Source organism: Odontomachus brunneus, unplaced genomic scaffold (genome assembly GCF_010583005.1).
Source record: "Odontomachus brunneus isolate Ranch 3 - 2012 unplaced genomic scaffold, Obru_v1 Obru_scaffold_001, whole genome shotgun sequence".
Taxonomy (NCBI): Eukaryota; Metazoa; Arthropoda; class Insecta; order Hymenoptera; family Formicidae; genus Odontomachus; species Odontomachus brunneus.
The window spans coordinates 6,652,599-6,670,499 of NW_022639451.1; the positions used below are offsets into that span (position 1 = coordinate 6,652,599).

Genomic DNA, 17,901 nt, shown 5'->3' on the forward strand with positions numbered 1-17,901 from the left:
CAACCAGAAATCTTATTAACTTGAACAGAATTCTGATAACTTTAATCGGAATTTCTGGTTCGCTCATTTTTCACCAGACCTTTGGTTAATCCAACCAAATATTTTTTCTCCATATGGAAGCAATTATTCTACTTAAATAAAAGCATTTAAATTCAAATAAATATGCTGTTAATAACCGTAGGATATTTTTATTTTTTTGGATAATTCTTCTCTCACAGCGTGAGATATATTTTTAGCCCAAAGACTCGCGCGCGTACGTCGAATCGACTTTTTGACTCGGCTTCTTACCGAATTGAGGAAACGTCTAACTCAATAGAGGAACGTGCGCAATAAATTCAGTTGCGCGAAACGTAAAAGGTAGCGCAGGCAGTTCATTAACCAAATACAGCGGACGGGTTGCGCGAGGAAACGCTGTCCTGGGCCGAACTTTATTACACATTTTTCTCTCTCTCTCTTTCTCTCTCTGTCCCTTCCTCCCTCCCTGGCGATAGAAACTCTTAATTGCGACGTGAGCTCACGACTTTGTCGGCACTCTGCTTTCCTCCAATTGTGTCGGTGTGTCATTGCGAAACTGTAGCGCGCGATTCTTACGTAACCGAACACCTGCCGGCGTTTCTAACGTCTAACAAGAAGGAAGCCCTTTCCCATCCACTTCTTCCCAATCTGATAGCGCTTTAACTAATAGGACGCGCTAATTGGCGCAAAAGGATGATTTTCTTTAGTAAACAGTCGTAGTTCTTGGGGATTAATTCAGTACGCTGTGGATGACAGCTTTGAAAGGGACTGTGTACTGCTCGCAGTTGAAAAAGCTTGTGAGCTTCTCGCCGCATACGCGAAATGTCGGTCCCGAGAGCTGCTCTTAGGAGATTGGGTCGAAAGGTCAAAGTCGAAACTACGGCATGGCCGATATGACACGTTTCCGCCATTGCGCCAACGCGCGATTTAGAAACATCGCTCTTCTACTTTTCTAGCACAATGGCTCCACTTCCAGCGAACGCATTCGGTGAGGAACCACCGCGCATCTTCCCGTAACTTTCTCGCGAAAATAGAATTGCTGCTCTTTTCTTCTTCTACTCTCTCTCTCTCTCTCTCTCTCTCTCTCTCTCTCTCTCTCTTTCCTCTCTCTTTCCTCTCTCTTTCCTTACGCGAAAGAAAATATTGTTCGAGTCCCTCGCGTTGTTGTGCGCGCACGAGCGCTCGTAAATCCTCTGAACTACGACGTTCCGTAAATCGCGATCGTAATTTTCGAGGCCGGGCGAGAAAGAAGCCGGGTCGCCCTTATACCTGGTCGGCGATAAGTTCGGCGCAAGCCGCGATAAATCAGGCGCGCGCCCGAGTTTTCACCGGAAGCGCGCCGTGTGTTTGCAACATTCGGAGCGTGCGCGCGCGCGCGATTACGTAAAGAATCCGTTTCGCGGCGTTGTGTCGAGATGAGATCTAGACCACCGTCGTCCGATACATCGCGGGAAGGAATGTGTCGGGGAAAACGACGACGTTCCTTTCGCGCACGTGCGAGCGCGGAAGCGAGCTCTCAGGCGCGCGAATAAATCTCTTCCAGATGCGGAGCGAGCGGTCGCGTGGCGCGCGTTCCTTCGTCGTCGTTGTAAATTTTCGGTTTCTCGGCAATCCGGGGAATTTCGCGATCCTATCCTCTCGCTCCGAACGTGTGCGACTGATTGATTTATCTTCGCGTATTGATAAATCGTCGCGAAATACCGCGTTATTCGCGACGGTAGCTCCCGCAGCGACACACTTCGCTGCGAGTGGAACGTCGCGTTCCGCGAAACGACGTGTTCAACCCGAGAATATGGCAGACATTGTCCGCGCTCATTGTCGTGGAAATGACCGGCGACGTGAGTTTCATTGCTCCGTCCACGCCGCCAATCTGCGACAATTCTCCGTAGGAGGTTCGCACCGCAAAAGTTTCACAGACGTTCTCGAGTCGAAATTCTGACCCTACTTTCCAGCCTTACTATTCCATTCAACACTTATTTTGAACACTTATTTTATATTCTGAATCTACATCAATCTCTTTTGATTATATTTAACATAGAGTCGAAATTTGGATCCTACTTTCAGCTTTACTGTTTCATTCAACACCTATTTTAATATTCTGAAACCCATAATACAATCTATTTTGATGCTAGAAAAAGTGGAAAGTGAAATTTCAGATATTATCAGACTCAAAATAGGAATAAATTGTATCATTAGAATTAAACCTATTTTGTTAACTTAGTTCCTACTGCATTGTAGAATTCAAGGCTTAACATAGAGCCAAAATTTCCACTCGAGTCTTTCGACCTCAATATTCCAATTAACGTCTATTTCGTTACTCTAAAGCCTACTTCAATCTTTTTTTATTTTATTTGATCTACTAGCTTTGCCGGGAGATCATTTTTAGAACTTACAAGTAACATTTTATGCATTTTCTGTCGATTGGAGGCGTCAAGAAGGATTTCAGTTTTCATACTCTCTTAAAATGAATCAGTTGAACATAATTGAAAACAGTGAATATACACTGATTTGCAGTTATAAGTATAGCACTGAAAGTGCTCAGTGCATACTCATAACTAATATCAGTGACTATTCACTGATTTACTAAGAGAATATGTATTACACACATCCTGATCCTTCAGGATATACAGTTGTTAGAAAGTTCAGATCCAAGGTAGGACTAAAATTTCGTTTCGAGTTGGTGACGAGTTAAATCCGCGCGCGAGCGTAACACAATAGTACGTTATGCGTTTTGAGGTTGCACAGAACTGTTTGCATAGAAATTTCCCAAGACTATTTCCATATGCGACGGAGATTCTGACCGAAATACCCAAATCTATCGCAAAATCGGTAATCCTGTTATGATACCAATTGGGAATCCCGTTTTTGTCACAAACATGGATTCTCTGTCTACACTGAGAAAGAAATGTTGAGTATTTGTAATTATAATCACGCAGAGAAATAATTACTATAAATTATAATAAAGAAAATCTTTTTTTATTACATTCTACTATAATTTTAATGACCTTATATGTATGTCACTGCTACCATTTCACTACAAAAAGTATGGACAGGGTAAAAAATAACTGTAATTTTAGTTAAATCAATATTTTTCTCTCTTTCAGCATAGAATTGAAACAGAAATAGTATAGAAAGTCGGGGTTGTTTAGTCGGTAATGTCGATATGCTCTTATAGTATTAGACAGAAAATCCCATTTTTATACCAATTATTGTATTCGATAGAATAAAATATCAGAAAATACGATATTTTTAGAACACTGAACATTTTACTTAACAATGAAATTTCTTGGCAGGTCAACATGTTTTATTCAAGTCTAACGTTAAATGAAGACCAGAAAAGATATCGGAAAAACTTTGGATTTTCTCTCTTAAAATCGCACGGTTTGAAACTTCACACTTGTAATCAGGGTCTATAATTATTTTTGAAAATCCGGCTGGATCCCAATTGGATGCCAAGGCATTTTCTATGCAGGTGTTTCGCTCGTTGCGATATTAAAACAACAGAATTTCCTCGCAACGTGACAACCGCCGAGAAAGAGAACGCGGCCGGAAAAGTCACCGAAGTTTCTCCTCGGAATCGTGAAATTTTTCGCACGTAATTTACACTCGCAAAAGAGAAAAAAAATATACATTCGCTTCGCTCCGACGCCGCTCCTTCGTGAGCAGCCACCGATCTCTCCTCCTTCTCGTCGACTCGCGTGGCTTCACGCTGTATCGTTCATTCACCGTTATGATGGCGAATTTAATTGAATGAACTCATCGCGGTCTCAATTTAGGCAAACTAACGACGCATGAAGTTGCCCGAACATCCGCTTCGTTCTCTCCTCTCGAACGCACTCTCGTCGTACGATGCGCTCGAGCCTTTAGCGGCGGCGAACGTTTCGCTCCGTTGTGTTGCCTCTTCTCTTTTTCGTCTAGTCGGATCAGAGCTCCGTGAAATCTTTGCGCGATGCGCGTCGCGGTAATGTTAAAAATACCTATCATCACGCAACGCAAAGCACACATCGACCGATCGACCGACCGGCCGGCTTCCCACGCCACCTGGCCGTTTTCCCAATTATTGCGCTCGAATAATTCGTTTCGGAAGGGCTTTAAAGGGTGCGCGCGCGCGCGCCGTTCGTTCTTTGCGGCTTGTTACTTGGTTATTTAGAATTATATGACGACCGCGTAAATTCACTGGCGCAAAATACATCGGGGTTTGTCGGGCGGTTCTAAACGCTGCTAACGAAATATATTTCAGCCATGAGTTTCGTGATAATTTAATCTCCCCTTTCTGCCTCGTTTGTTCGTGCAAACAGCTTTTGGCAAACCCTTTTGCACATTTCTATCCAACTTCATTTATTGTTTCGGACATTTTCTCTCACACATGCTGCTTTGTTGAACCGAGTGAAAATTCATCTGAAATTTGAAACATTAATTTATATTAATTTATATTACATTATGAAATCTAAATATCGTAGAGTTTAGAAATATAGGACCGAAATCTCATTTGCGACTAAAACTTCATCTCATAGTTCTGACCAACCCGATCGACTATTTCATTTTTATGAGATGATGATGTGTGTGTGTGTGTGTGTGTGTCTGTGTGTGTATGTGTTACCGGATCTTAATTATTAATAGTCCGTATTAATATTATAAGTTCCCACATAAAACAAATATTTAGCAGTGTATTCTATGTAATGTATGCATTTATCACTTCAGCTATACAGCCAAGAAGGAACTCGGTTTACATAAATATCTTTAACCATCTTTCCATACCGCTTACTATCATTTTTATACAATTCTTATAATAATCCTTATAATAATAATTCTTATCCTCTAGTACTATAATCTTTACATCCTATAATATAAAATACCTTTTCTTTCACGGATTTATTCACATTCGTCACATTGTATAAACTGTTTTCTACTTTATTCTATTTCACTTATCATCTACTTCTACTTTAATTTACTATTACAAATTTCATAATCCTTTTCTTCTGTATCCTGCCTCCTGTATCTACATCTATTTTATTCACAGCCACGACTCTCTTTTCCTTTCTCCTCTTTAATCTTTTTCAATCTCTTATCTCTCTCTTCCTCTCCATAAAATATTATTTTTATGTCAGCTTGCTTATCATCTCAAATCTATATTGCTTCATCTCCGAAAAGATTTTGTATTTAACGTGAAGTTTTTGATACAGTCTTTGATATATTATACAGGGTGTCCCATTTTAAACAGATCAGCCGAATATCTTCGAACACACACATAAATTCGCGCGCGCATCATTGTTGATGGAGGGTAAGCGAGGTTGCATTTTCCATTGCTAAATAACTCCTAAACTATTTAGGTCGTACACATCTTAGATATCTTAGGGATATATCGGTGACTATTTCGCGTGTCAGACGGATTTGAAAGTCACGACGCGTGCGACGCTTCACGTTCGCGATCGCGCGCGTCCAACGTCCCGCTTCGAAAGCTTGCCAAGAGATTCTCAAAGTGTTCGAACTAGACTTTGATCAACGAAGGCGAGAGGCGTGCAGAAACGCACGGCGAAAGACGTCCATCTCGCTGCTCGTAAACTTCACGCGCTCGCAACACGCGTCTCGTCTTCGCGCGTTACGCGAGTTTCACGGGTCGTTATTTCCCGCGAGTTTACACGAGACGTCCAAGATGATGTTTCCTCTTCTCCCGACTGTCGTTACCATCCGTCATCATATCATCGAGTCTTTGTTTATTGGATCGGTTTTACTTCTTGCTCTTATCAGTGCGAATTTCAAGAAAGCTTCCCACGATCGATGGGATTGACATAACCCAATTAAAGACTCGATAGATTAAGTCCGATGAACTTGGCGCCGAGGAGAGACCGAACTTGAGGTTACTCAGAGGACTCTCAAGGATTGCTACACGCGCAACGGACGTTTCGTATTAGTAGATATAGCTCTCTAAAACGACTCTTAAAATAGAACATATCCGAGACGCTGACCAGCGAAAAGCTTTTCGACGAGAGAAACCAAAGAGAGGCCGCGAAACCTAAAAAGATATCGGCGAACATTCACTCTCCGCGCGAGACGGTTGAACAATATTTTTCTTTAGTATAAAAATAAATATATCAATAGAGGAAGAAAAAGAAATATGTTATTAGTACATTCATTGAATAAATATTTTTTTTATTTCTTAGGTATTTTTTCTCTCACACTGAGAAAAGGATTTGGTTCATAAAACTAAAATTTTATTAAAATGGAGTCAACCAAATGTTTGATAATTACAACCAAAAAATATAGTTGCTGCTATTTTACCTTACTTTCTCGATAATATATTTATTTAGTCACTAAGCAAAGCAAAATAGCGACAATTAAATTTTTTTATCGCAATTACCAAACATTTCGTTGATTTTATTTTAAATTTCGATTTCGATAACCAAATCCTTTTTCCAATGCAATGCGCGACTTGAAATTTAAATACAATTTCCTGCAAATGTATTTTTTGTATAAAAAATACTTGTAATTTCTAGTTTTCGTAACAATATCACGCAGATAACTTTATTTTTATTTTTACCTCGCGGCTTTATTAACCAGCATAACGTCACACCGTCATGGTCGCTTGCGAAATCGCGAAATTGCGCGTTCACGATATCGCGACAGCTCTCTTACGATAACTCGCCGCTGGAAGAGACGAATGAGAGACAAGTGTCACCTGCGAGAGTTCCGTCGTGATAAAACCGTTGGCTTATCCCGGTTGGTTTACGATAAAGTTCATATCGAGGGGCATCATTCACGGTCGACAGCTGCCAGTTTCGCCAGGAAACGTTCATCTCCCTCGCGATCGTAAAATATAATGATCTCCCTTGGCGATCTCCGGTGGTGGTTTACGCGGCTTTACTGCGTGCAGACACGAGCACACGTTGCCGCCACACTTTCTTGGACGCGCGGAAGGACCGATCGGGGAACCTGTTCCGATCGTTTTTTCGCGATCGTGATTTACCCGCAAATAGGATCGCGCGAAATAATAAGCGATCCGGCCGCCTCGTGATGTGAGCAACGATTAAAACGAGATTAAATCGGAAACACGGCGTATCATGCCTCGTCGGTTGCGTCGGAAATAACGCGCTGTATCCTCGATAACAGATGTGTGTTCGTTCGCGGCGTAAAAGTGAAAAATATGTTTGCGCCCTATTTCCCTTCGTCCGACCCGATGCGTTCTCGCCGCGAGTCGACGAGACTTCGCCGCAGATGACGCGCCTCTCTCGCGGAGCGAAGCGACACATGTGTGTATCGTCAGTAATTAAATTTAATTTCCGGAAGTGCGTGACGCAACGTGCAATTTTGAAAATCTATAGTGAAGTGACGGCCTCATTTCGCTTTAATTAACTTCGATCGCGTTCGTGTGATGTTTCTCAATCGCATATGACACCCTCGCGTGGTATTAAATTTCAGAAGCGGGAAGATAATCGTCTCGAGAACGAGATACCTGCGAGAAATTAGTCTTTGTACAGAGTCTGCCACTTACTTTAGCTTTGTAGAGAAAAATCGGTTCAGAATTGATCACGGAATAATTATTACATTATTATAATTAAATCCACCAAGTTTTTCTTACGTCAATACACTGAGAGAAAAATATCTAAAAAGTGAAAAACAATTATTCGAGATGGATACTGATAACATATTTACTTATTCTATATACTAATTTTTACAATTATACATTTATTTATATTTATACATTTACGCTTACCATTTTACATATTTTTACACTGAAAAAAATAATTTAGTTGGATTAATCAAGTGTCTAGTGAAATATGAACGAGCCACGTAAACTTCAGCAGAGGTTAACAAAGTCGCAATTTTCCACCGCATTTGAAGCAATCTTTATCTCGGGTCACAATCGCGCTTCACACTCGCTGGGAAAGCCGCGTAAATTGTCGTAAAGCGTGTACTGATTAGTGCAATCAGCGTCGATCCGCTCTGAATTAGCGGGACTAACGAGCACGGAAGGCAGCGTTAATTAGTTCCACGAAATTTATCCCGTCAGCGTCATCGTCGTGGCTTGGACAACAATCTACGAAAACGAAAGCTCAAGCTCGCGCGGAAAACTCCGATACTATTTGCAGAGACACACAATACGCGGCGTGTCCCGTAATTGACGTTCCACGAGCGAAATTCGTAAATCTCTCGCGGCATCCCTCTTCTAACTGACTGTGATCGTGGGCTTCTAATGAGCCGCGCTAATGATCGTTATGTAGTCGCGCTCGACGAAGAGGAAATTAATGCGCTTTTTATTAATCGCGCGAACACGTGTTTTGCGATTATTAATAGACACTCTCACACGATTTTGTCTCGTATTCTTGATCGCGTTTCTCTATAAGCTTCCGGATATTAGCGCGACAAATTAAAATACCTGTGAGAAATTAGTCTTTATACAGAGTCTGCCACAACTCCCAACTTACTTCAGCTTTGCAGAGATAAGTCAGTTCCGAATTGGTCATGGGATAATTATCATTAATTACAATTAAAGTTATTAAGTTTCATACATTAATACACTAAGAAAAAAATATCTAAGAAGTGAAAAATATTTATTCGAGGTAGATAACATAACATACTTATACTAATGATAACATACTTATACTAATATACACATTTTTACACTGAGAAAAACATTTTTTTAGAATAAGAAAATGTATATTTTCTTAAAACTACAGCTTTTCATGAAAGTAATAGTTCATTTTATTCTAAATAAAACAAATAATAGAAATAATAGAGATATATCAAAAATTCTCTAAATTAAATAATTAAGTAAATATATTAGTACTCCTATCGAATAGATGTTTTTCATTTTTTAGATTTTTGTCTCTTAGTATATTATCTCTGATATTTTTTAGTAGAAAGGGAGAAGTAATTTTATACAGAATTTCTGTAGAAAAATTCAGGAGAGATAGAAAAAGAGCTCGATTTGTCGGTCCAGTCGAATCGATATTCTCCGGATGCGTTAAATGCGCCGTAAATCAGGGGAGCTTTCTTTTTCTTGCGGCTTTACGATTTTCTCGGACGTGCAGACGGTTACTCGCACGGTGCCGTTCATCATTTCGTGTTGCATCGTCCCTGATTAATATTTAATTCACCGTGGACCCACTTGGGATCGTTAATTAGCTGCGCGAAATGAACGAGCGCCGATCCGTTGAAACGGATCCGCGTTTTTCGCGTCGAGACGTTCGCTTCCCGCGGCGCACCGCGTGACCGAGCCGCGGAAACTATGGTTTACGAGCAACAGGTGGGTTATAACGAATATCGTGTACGCGACGTTATATCGGGACCTCATAATCGCGAGATCCTTCACGCTTCACAGCCGAAATTTATTAAAAGGACAAAGTTGCACGACGGATTCGCAGCTTCACGCGGATGGAATTCGCGTCTCTTTCTTGCGATTGCTTTGTGGAAAAATGAGGACAAAGTGGCGAAAATATCTGCACCGCAGTTAAATTCTGTGAAATATACGCGACAAGCTTCTTTTCGCCTTTAGCGATGATGTATCATCGCTTAAGATTTCTCTTAATATGCCACTTTGCACGATCCTTGCAATTAAAAAATGCCCTTTTCTTTTTGACATTTCCGTTTTCCATAAACACATTGTCTTGTTCAAAAGATACAACAGTCTATCTTCGAAAAAGCCCGAGTCGAAATTTTGATTTTACTTTCAACCTTACTATTCCGTTCAATATCTATTTTAGTACTCTGAAACCTACATCCACTACTTTTGGTGGATCTATTTTTTAAGAGTACTTTACTCTTGTGAAGCTATCTACCTATTTATAATTTTTCTGGTTGTAGCTAAAAATTTTCTTTGTACAGCGAAGAATAGTAAAAAATTAGCAAAAAATTCATGATATATTTGATTTTTGCTGTGATGTATATAAATACTATTTCTAAAAGTGACTAGATAGCTTAATATTAAACTATCTAGCCACTTTTAGAAATAGCATTCACATACATCACAGCAAAAATTTGATATACCATGAATTTTTTGTTAACTTTTCGCTATTCTTTGCTATGGATATTGAGAGCAAATCGATCAAACTATATTACGATGCAATTGTAATGAGAACAATCTACTTTTTAAGAGCACTTTACTCTTGTTACTGCAGAAAATTCCTTTTTCTTCTTCGCGAAGTCTTGCGAAATGTAGATGTTGCGCAATCGAAGGTTCCACCTTCGCAATTTAATCGCGATTGCCGCGATCTTAATTATTCGGACTCGGGACTCGCCTCGTAAGTCTCACATCATTCTCGATACATTAATTGAAATGTATGCGAAGGCGTCGTATACGTATGAACGAATACGATAGTACGTATTAATTAAATAAAGAGATAAATGCGCATGGCATACGTTTGACAAAGAGGAAGCGAGTTATACGCGCTCTCCACATAACGACGATCAAATCGTCATAACAATAAAGCACGGCTACGACAGCGTAACGTCGCGACTTCAACCACTGGTAACCAGATTATCGTCGATCTTTCGCCAAGTTAATCGATGCATCTCGTTGATTGCGGCCAGCAAGCCGCCCGAGTGAAGAGACAACCGCGATCGCACGAGCCATGTAATTAATCGCGGTTGGGCGGGACGTCTCGAGGGTGCGATTTGTCACCATGTTCGATCGAAATCGAAATGCCTTCTCTCTCGTTTATTTTTGCTCTCTCTTCATCTTCTCTCCTTCCCCGTTTTTAATTAGATCTGCGTCGTCGTACTGAAAAATCCCGCATCACACCACGCGCTCGCGCGCGAAAAGATTTCTAAGAAATAAAAAACGTTTATTCAATGAATACACACACCAACAGCATATTTACTTATACTCTAAGAGAAAATATTTTTCAAATAAAAAATTTACGTTTTCTTAAAACCTTAAGGAAACTTTAGACTTTAGTGAGAACAATTATTTATTCTATTTAAATAGAAAAAAATTTGATTTTAGTAAATACGTTATCAGTATTTACTAAATAAATATTTATTATTTTTTTAGATATTTTTTTCTCTAAGTGTAAAAATACGTTCGTTACCACGTTTCGAGAACACCTCCCATAAATTACCTCGTATTTTTTTATGCAATATTTAAGGTTGTCTTACACTGAGAGAAAATTACTTGACAATTTATTTGTATATAGTTTATTCGCAAAAGTAAACTTGACAGAAATAAATTTTATTTTACAAAAATAAACTTTGTATCTTGCAAATTTTCAAATATTTTATCCTAGTTTATCTTTAGATGCCCCGTAGTTAATGAAATAATCCGTATTCGTACAATATTCGAAGATGAACTTGAGACGACTTTAAATATAAAATATAAAATCAGACTATGAATACCGGCTTTAATTTACTAATGTAGGCATAAAAAAGATTTCTTTTTCTAGCACATATATGCGACGCTGATCTTCGGTGAGAAATCGTTGTCGCACATATGTGACGTTGGTGGTAAGCGTGATAAAGCCGAATCATATGCTGAAGATGTTCTTTCTTCCGCATCCCGAAATACCATTAGCCTATAGATATTGATGTTATCTGCAAAACCAATGACGTAACCGGAGATATTCGCGTTTGTTCCCAAACGCGTAAAGTCATCGTTCTATGTTCATCGCGATTAACTGGGACTGCCGTAAGTCATCGTGACGTGTGAACACGAGTCTGACGAGTTCGTAGCCGTAATTTACGCGCCAAAAAGACGAGACCATTAGCCGCGTTTGGGCACGCAAAAGCGCTTTCGTACTTTCCGTCGCGACTTCGCGTCGCGTTGCGCAACGACATTACGCTGGGCTGCAAATTGAGCTGTGTGAACGCGCAGTGATTTATACGTCGTCGTCGTCGTTGTCTCGCATAACGTCGATGGTGCCTTCCTGGGGAGCGTGCGCGATTTGCCGTACACGAAATAGGAAAAGTCCCATTTGGACCTTCTCTCGCGGCCGCGCTCGCCGAGATCTATCAGCTTTGACCTAAAACCTCGAAAAAAAGAAAGAGAGAGAGAGAAAGAGAAAAGCATTTATTTGTTCTCTATAGCTCTCTAATAATTCTATACAGCAGATCTTACAATGTAATTTAATAAAGTTTTATTAATAGCGCGAAAAATAAAAATATATAAGTATAGTGATAATAATAGTAGAGAATAATAAAGTTAGAATCTGAGTCTAGAAAAATTACACGAGAGTAACAGTACATTCTGAAATACAATCAGCAAAGTGGAAATGTCTCCACTGAAAATCAATGAATAGGGATAAACGTCCAGTAGCTGGTATTCTACCTACTCTCGGCACTCCTATGCGGATGTTGTCGGGTATTAACGTGTATAAGGATTTAAACGGAAACGAATAGATAAATAATGAATAATAGTTGATAAATAATTAATTAATACCCTGCTCCTTTTGTATTGAATGGGATCCGAACATGAGTGCTGAGAACTGGTGAGTGCTGCAACAAATGCCAGCTATACTGGACGTTTTCCTCCACTCTCTGATCACCGATGAGATAGTCCTCTTACTGATTCGATCAGTAACATTTTTACTGACTTACACACCTCAAGAGAGTAAAGTTGGTCTGCACATAAATCTAAGTGTGCCAACCGGATTCAATATTGAATGTAGTTGGCACAACCAGATTTATCAGACATATTGTTTTTGTAAAATTAAAATATATTAACGAAAAGAGAGGACGAGGCTGAGAACGATCTCGTTCGTCATGAACTTTTGGATCATGGGTCGCGGTCTTGGTCGCCTCAGAGTGAGAACGTTCGCCGCGCGCGTGTACCAAACACTTGCCAACCTGCGTGGCAGCGCATCGACGAACCGCTCGATTCTCGTTGCAGGTGAACTAGAGCGAGAAGAGGAACGCGCGAACAGGTTACTCGCGAGTTACAGTCACGTGCGCGGACGCATGTTAGCGGTCAATTAGTTTGCAATTATTCGGCTCTGTCGTCCGCGGTTCTCCGCGTACGGTCGCTGTACGACGCGCGCGTTGAGAGGTAAGGAAGAAAAGACAAAAGAGAGCCATGACGGCGCGGTCACGTTCGCTTCACCTCGGCCCGACCTGAGTGAGAACAAGGAGAGTGTCTCCCTCACGACGCCCGAGCTCGAGCAATTATCAAGGATGCAGGGCGTCTCGACGGAGGGCGCCTCGCCCGGTGGCCGCCGGCTGTCCCGCAGTTTTCACTCCTGCCTGCGCGGAGCCGACCACGACGACCTTGAATCAGGTATCTAGAATACGAAGAGCTGCATGTGGCGTCTTTTCTGTGCGACGAAGTTCGCGGCGAGCGAATCCATTAATCACCGCGATATCGTCACGCTTACTTCTGCGAATTTTTGAAAATTCAATTTGGCCATCTTCAGTTTCATTTGTGGTATTAAATAAATATCTTGGTTTTAATTTAATTTGAGTCAAAGAACTTTGACACTTTGCTTTCTTTGACGGGTTTTAATTTTGGCCAACGAATTCTTCGCTAAGTATTACGATTACACCGATATGGTGGTGAATTTATATCGCAAAATTTCAAATAAGAAAAGAGAATGTGGAATTCGCAGACTCTCTGTATTAATTTATGCCGAGTGGTACATGACGGAAGATAAGTTTTTTTTGCGCGCTCACTTGAGCGATTTGGGACGCGTAGGATATAACGACGCATACGATTAATAATAATGCACGTAGGTGAGCCCTACGCAATATCGCGTGCCTACGCTCATTAGAGCCATACTTGCCTTTTCCGACAGTCGACGCCTAGCGATACGAAAGTAAGCTCGAGGTTACGGTGATAATTTCCGAACACTTTTAATTGCTCGAACTGTCGATTTTGTCCTTTTTTCGCAATCGATTCTACGTCGTCCAACTAATCGTAGCGACATTAATTCTTTTTACAATTAAAGAAAAAGTTGAATCTAACAATTTATAATATATATAATAATTTTTGCAAAGGTATATAATGGCTTTATTAGTTAAAAGTAAAAGAGTAAAATTTGAACGAGGAACAATCGTTCATTTTAATAATCCGTGTGTTTGTGTGTTTAGCATTTTTCGCACCGCCTCTAAATTATTACATTTCTAAATTTATATATTAAAAATTTTCACATTTTGAGGGATATACGTGTCGTGCACCACAAGTGTAAGTACTCATGAATCAAATGCATTCTTGCCTCGCGCTAAAAGCAATCAAATATCCGAAAGCGTCGTCGGAATTCACACATGAGCCCAGAGATGTCAACGGGACGACAGTCTCTTTGTCGACGAAGTGCCAGATGAACTATTTCCGAGCGGCGACTACCCCAAGATCTACTCTCGCGTCATAAAAGTGCGTACAGAAATACGCAGCGCGGTTGATACTAAACAGATGACACGCACTCGCTCATACACGCTCGACGCACTATTTATGGGGGAAAGAAAGATACGGAGTCGTGAGAGAGGGAAAGGAGAAAGAGAAAGAGAGAGAGAGGGAGGTAGAGAGAGAAAGAGAGAAAGACCATGCTTGTGTTCGCGCTCATATTCACGAACACGATCGCGGGGCGACGCGCGAGTGTGAGCGAGGGAGACCACACGTTAATATTTACTTTCATACACAGCCTCCGTTCGCGGCAGTCCATTCCCGACTGTATCGTGTCGACTGTCTAACCGGGCGAGAGGACTCTGCGTGAATCGATCCGGCGTCTCGGCCCGTCTCGACGCGGCCGCCGGCCGACGATAATTACCGTCGACGACGAGATCCGTTAAGGACGCGAGACGAATGGGACGATTCGCGAAGACGCGAGGAAAATTACACACGCGCGACAAACAAACGAGCGACTTGTTGTTTCCCCGTCATTGGAAACCTGGTGCACACGCGCGGAAGCGTCCTCTCCCTCGCTGTTTCCGGTTGATCGCGCGCGTCCGGGACATCTGTTTCGCGTCCCGTATAATATACGGGATATACACGCGATAGTCGCGTAAATTGACCATCGCGATCGATTCGCTGTCGACTCGCGGGTACAATAGCCGTCGAACTGACGTCGACGTTTGACGTGAGTGGCTGTGTCTTCTCCATTAACGATCCACTCGCGCTCGCGGAATCGATCAGCAGGTGTCGAGTGCAAAGACGAAGCTGCGAGGTGACTCCACACACGTGTCGTCAAATGACACGGACATTGCTCGTCCGACTTTGCCGCGAAGATACACTTTTCTCCGCGGTGGGTATTAACGATCTTACGCGCGCGCACACGTGGAATCCACACCTGGAAGTTGTACAGTCGCGGCTGTGCCGCTGCGGAGGAGGCGCGAAGGAAGTCACGTCGGGGAGGCAATCGGAGTGTCGAAGATCTTCCGACAATACCAGAAGCATTTTCCTCTTCGCTCGCGCGCTGCCGTGAAGTTGGATCAAAGCCGGCAGTCGATAACGGTGCATCTGATCCAGTTGACGTCTGAAACTGGGCCAGACGCTGTCAACTCGCGAAGGATACGCGCGTCTCTCGATCAGATCAGCAGCCAGGCGTGCCGTCTAATGCGCGGCCAAGCGTTTCGTACGTCGCGCGTCGTGATTACATCCTCGCGGCCGATATACGCTCGTTATCGCGTTACGACGTGTTGTCACGAGCGATTTTCACGTTGACAGGAAGTTAGCACGATCAACCGTAAATTGTTTCGACGACTCGCACCACCGGGACGGGTGATTCGCGCGCGGCACGCCCGATCGGCTGTAGCTATATGTAGCAAGTCACCGGAGGAATTGCGAAACAACCGAACGCTCCGCCGCGGCTGCTCATCGGCGCTGTCGATCTCGGCTGAGCAGGAAGACTTTCTATGGAATCCGTTATTACCCGCGAGGATCGTGGCGGGGACGTTTGCGCGATCGTTAATGTCAAGAAGGATACTCTCCACCACCTGCGAACCGATAGAGGATCCAGAGGCCGCGCGGCGAAAGTCTCCGCGTCGTCTGTCCGTGGCGCGGATTGTGATTTGCATCCCGGAGATTTTCGGAGATCGCGCCGGCGAAATTGCGGGAAGCGGCACTTCCGCCGCCGTGATGGGCGGCACATTTCCTCGACGTGATCGATGCACCGTGGCGTGACGTCACCGCTGCGACTAAAGTGGCGAGACGAGCAGCGTGAACAACAGTGGGACTCGACAGTGACACTGCATTACGAGAGAATGAAAGCGAATCTTGCTTGAGCACGCGGTTTTTCGTCGGATGATCTAATCGCCTCGCTTCAGCCTCGACTCCAACCACTCGACACACGTGCAAATTTCGCGCCGCCGACATGAGGATCCGTTACGTGCCGCAGGACATCGGCAACTGCCACAGACGTATGTTACCTTTCGATTGGCCGTACTTATGCAAGAATGATCAAATCCACGTGAAGTTTGGAGATAAATGAAGATGAAAGTTTGACACGTGGTTTAAAAAGTATGGATAGCACGGAGATTCTTCGCAATCGTGATCGGTTTTTTTCTTTTTAGGGATACTGATTGACAAGCTTAAGTCTTAAAAAATGAGTAAAAAGAACTCAAATAGGAGAAATAGGAGAAATTAAAAATTATTTTTTAATTCATTTTAGGTGCTCATGAGATTTGGATCGTTTTATGTAGGAAGACGTGTGTACACTGAGAGAAAAGACTGGTAACTGTAACAAACTGCATTTAGTTACAGAAATTCATTGAATCCTTAGTAACTAATAGTAAATATGATAATAATTACCAAAAATTTAATAGATCGGGAGTATAACGTAATTGCATTCACAGTAACATCAATTAAATAATTCAGTAATAGTTACTTAATGTTAAATATTTAATATAAAATATATTACAGTTATGAACAGATATTTGATAATTGTTATGAAATCGTTATATCCCATATAATAAAAAATTCAGTAGGTACGAGTTCTATTTTGTTACCAGTATAAGTATGTTTTGTTGCAGCACAACGAAAAATTCATTTATTTGCAGCTATTACATTGTTTCAATATTTATTATTGAATGGTTGAACCTATCAAAAATTTTGTAACTATTACAAAATCGCTTATTTTGCTCAACTATTCAATAAGTTTTATTTACCAAATATATTCTGGAAGCAAATAAATTTTACTTCTGTCAAATAAATAATTTATTTTACAGAACTAAATTAATTAATAAGTATTGCCATAGCTTTGACTCGCTATATTTACGTCTATCATTTAGTAATAGTAACCAAATTTTGATAATACTTACTAAATTCTTCTCTCAGTGTACCATTAGTATAACAAAAAGTCAAAAATCACAATTTTGTTTTAAGCATTAGTTGAAGTAACGATGTTTTTTTTTTTAATTATTTCTTTAATTATATACTTTGGCTCAATTTACATATTTCCTTAATTATATTTAAAATTGAATACATATGCAGTGAATTATATGAATTATTACATAAAATTATTAAATGCAATTATTAAATGTACACATAATTGATCGTATATACAATACAATTTTATGTTTTTTTGTCTTCATTCCGACAATGTCATTCTCGACGAGTCCGACTCGTCAGTCTGGCCAGTCCGATACTGTTCGTTACCGAGCTGGAGCGTCATTGAGGACGGAAAAAGACAAACCCGTTACGCGCTATGTGTGTTTTGTGCGCGGTGCCTCTTCTGAAGTATCGAAACTCGATTCCAACGCGTCTTTTTCAGAGCAGGACTGACAGAAGCGCCTTAAATGTACGTCCAATGTCGACGGAACTCGCATTTGGCCGACTTACGTTCAGATGACAGGGGCTGTTTTCTGCGGCGGTTCTCTCTTCTCTCTCTCTCTCTCTCTCTCTCTCTCTCTCTCTCTTCAACGAATACGATTAATCGTTATCGTTACGATATTAGTTGAGTAACAACGTGCATGTATACATGCGCGCGCGTTCGACAACAAAAGAAAATATCACGCTATCCCGTTATCCCG

General features: G+C 41.4%; 1 protein-coding gene across 10 annotated transcripts in view; it reads left to right on the top strand.

The window, feature by feature from the left end:
• LOC116853897 (probable Ras GTPase-activating protein) overlaps window positions 1-17,901 on the top strand; it is a 552,848-nt gene that overhangs the window by 408,818 nt on the left and 126,129 nt on the right. Inside the window, exon 2 of one of the 10 annotated variants that reach the window (XM_032835320.1) lies at window positions 12,836-13,219. The exons of 8 other annotated variants lie outside the window; for them this stretch is intronic. In XM_032835320.1, coding sequence (XP_032691211.1) covers window positions 13,117-13,219 — 103 coding nt within the window. In that variant the 5' untranslated portion in view covers window positions 12,836-13,116. Of the gene's footprint in view, window positions 1-12,835; window positions 13,220-14,953; window positions 16,291-17,901 lie in introns of those variants that run through there. One more of the 10 variants, XM_032835311.1, reaches the window with a different exon arrangement.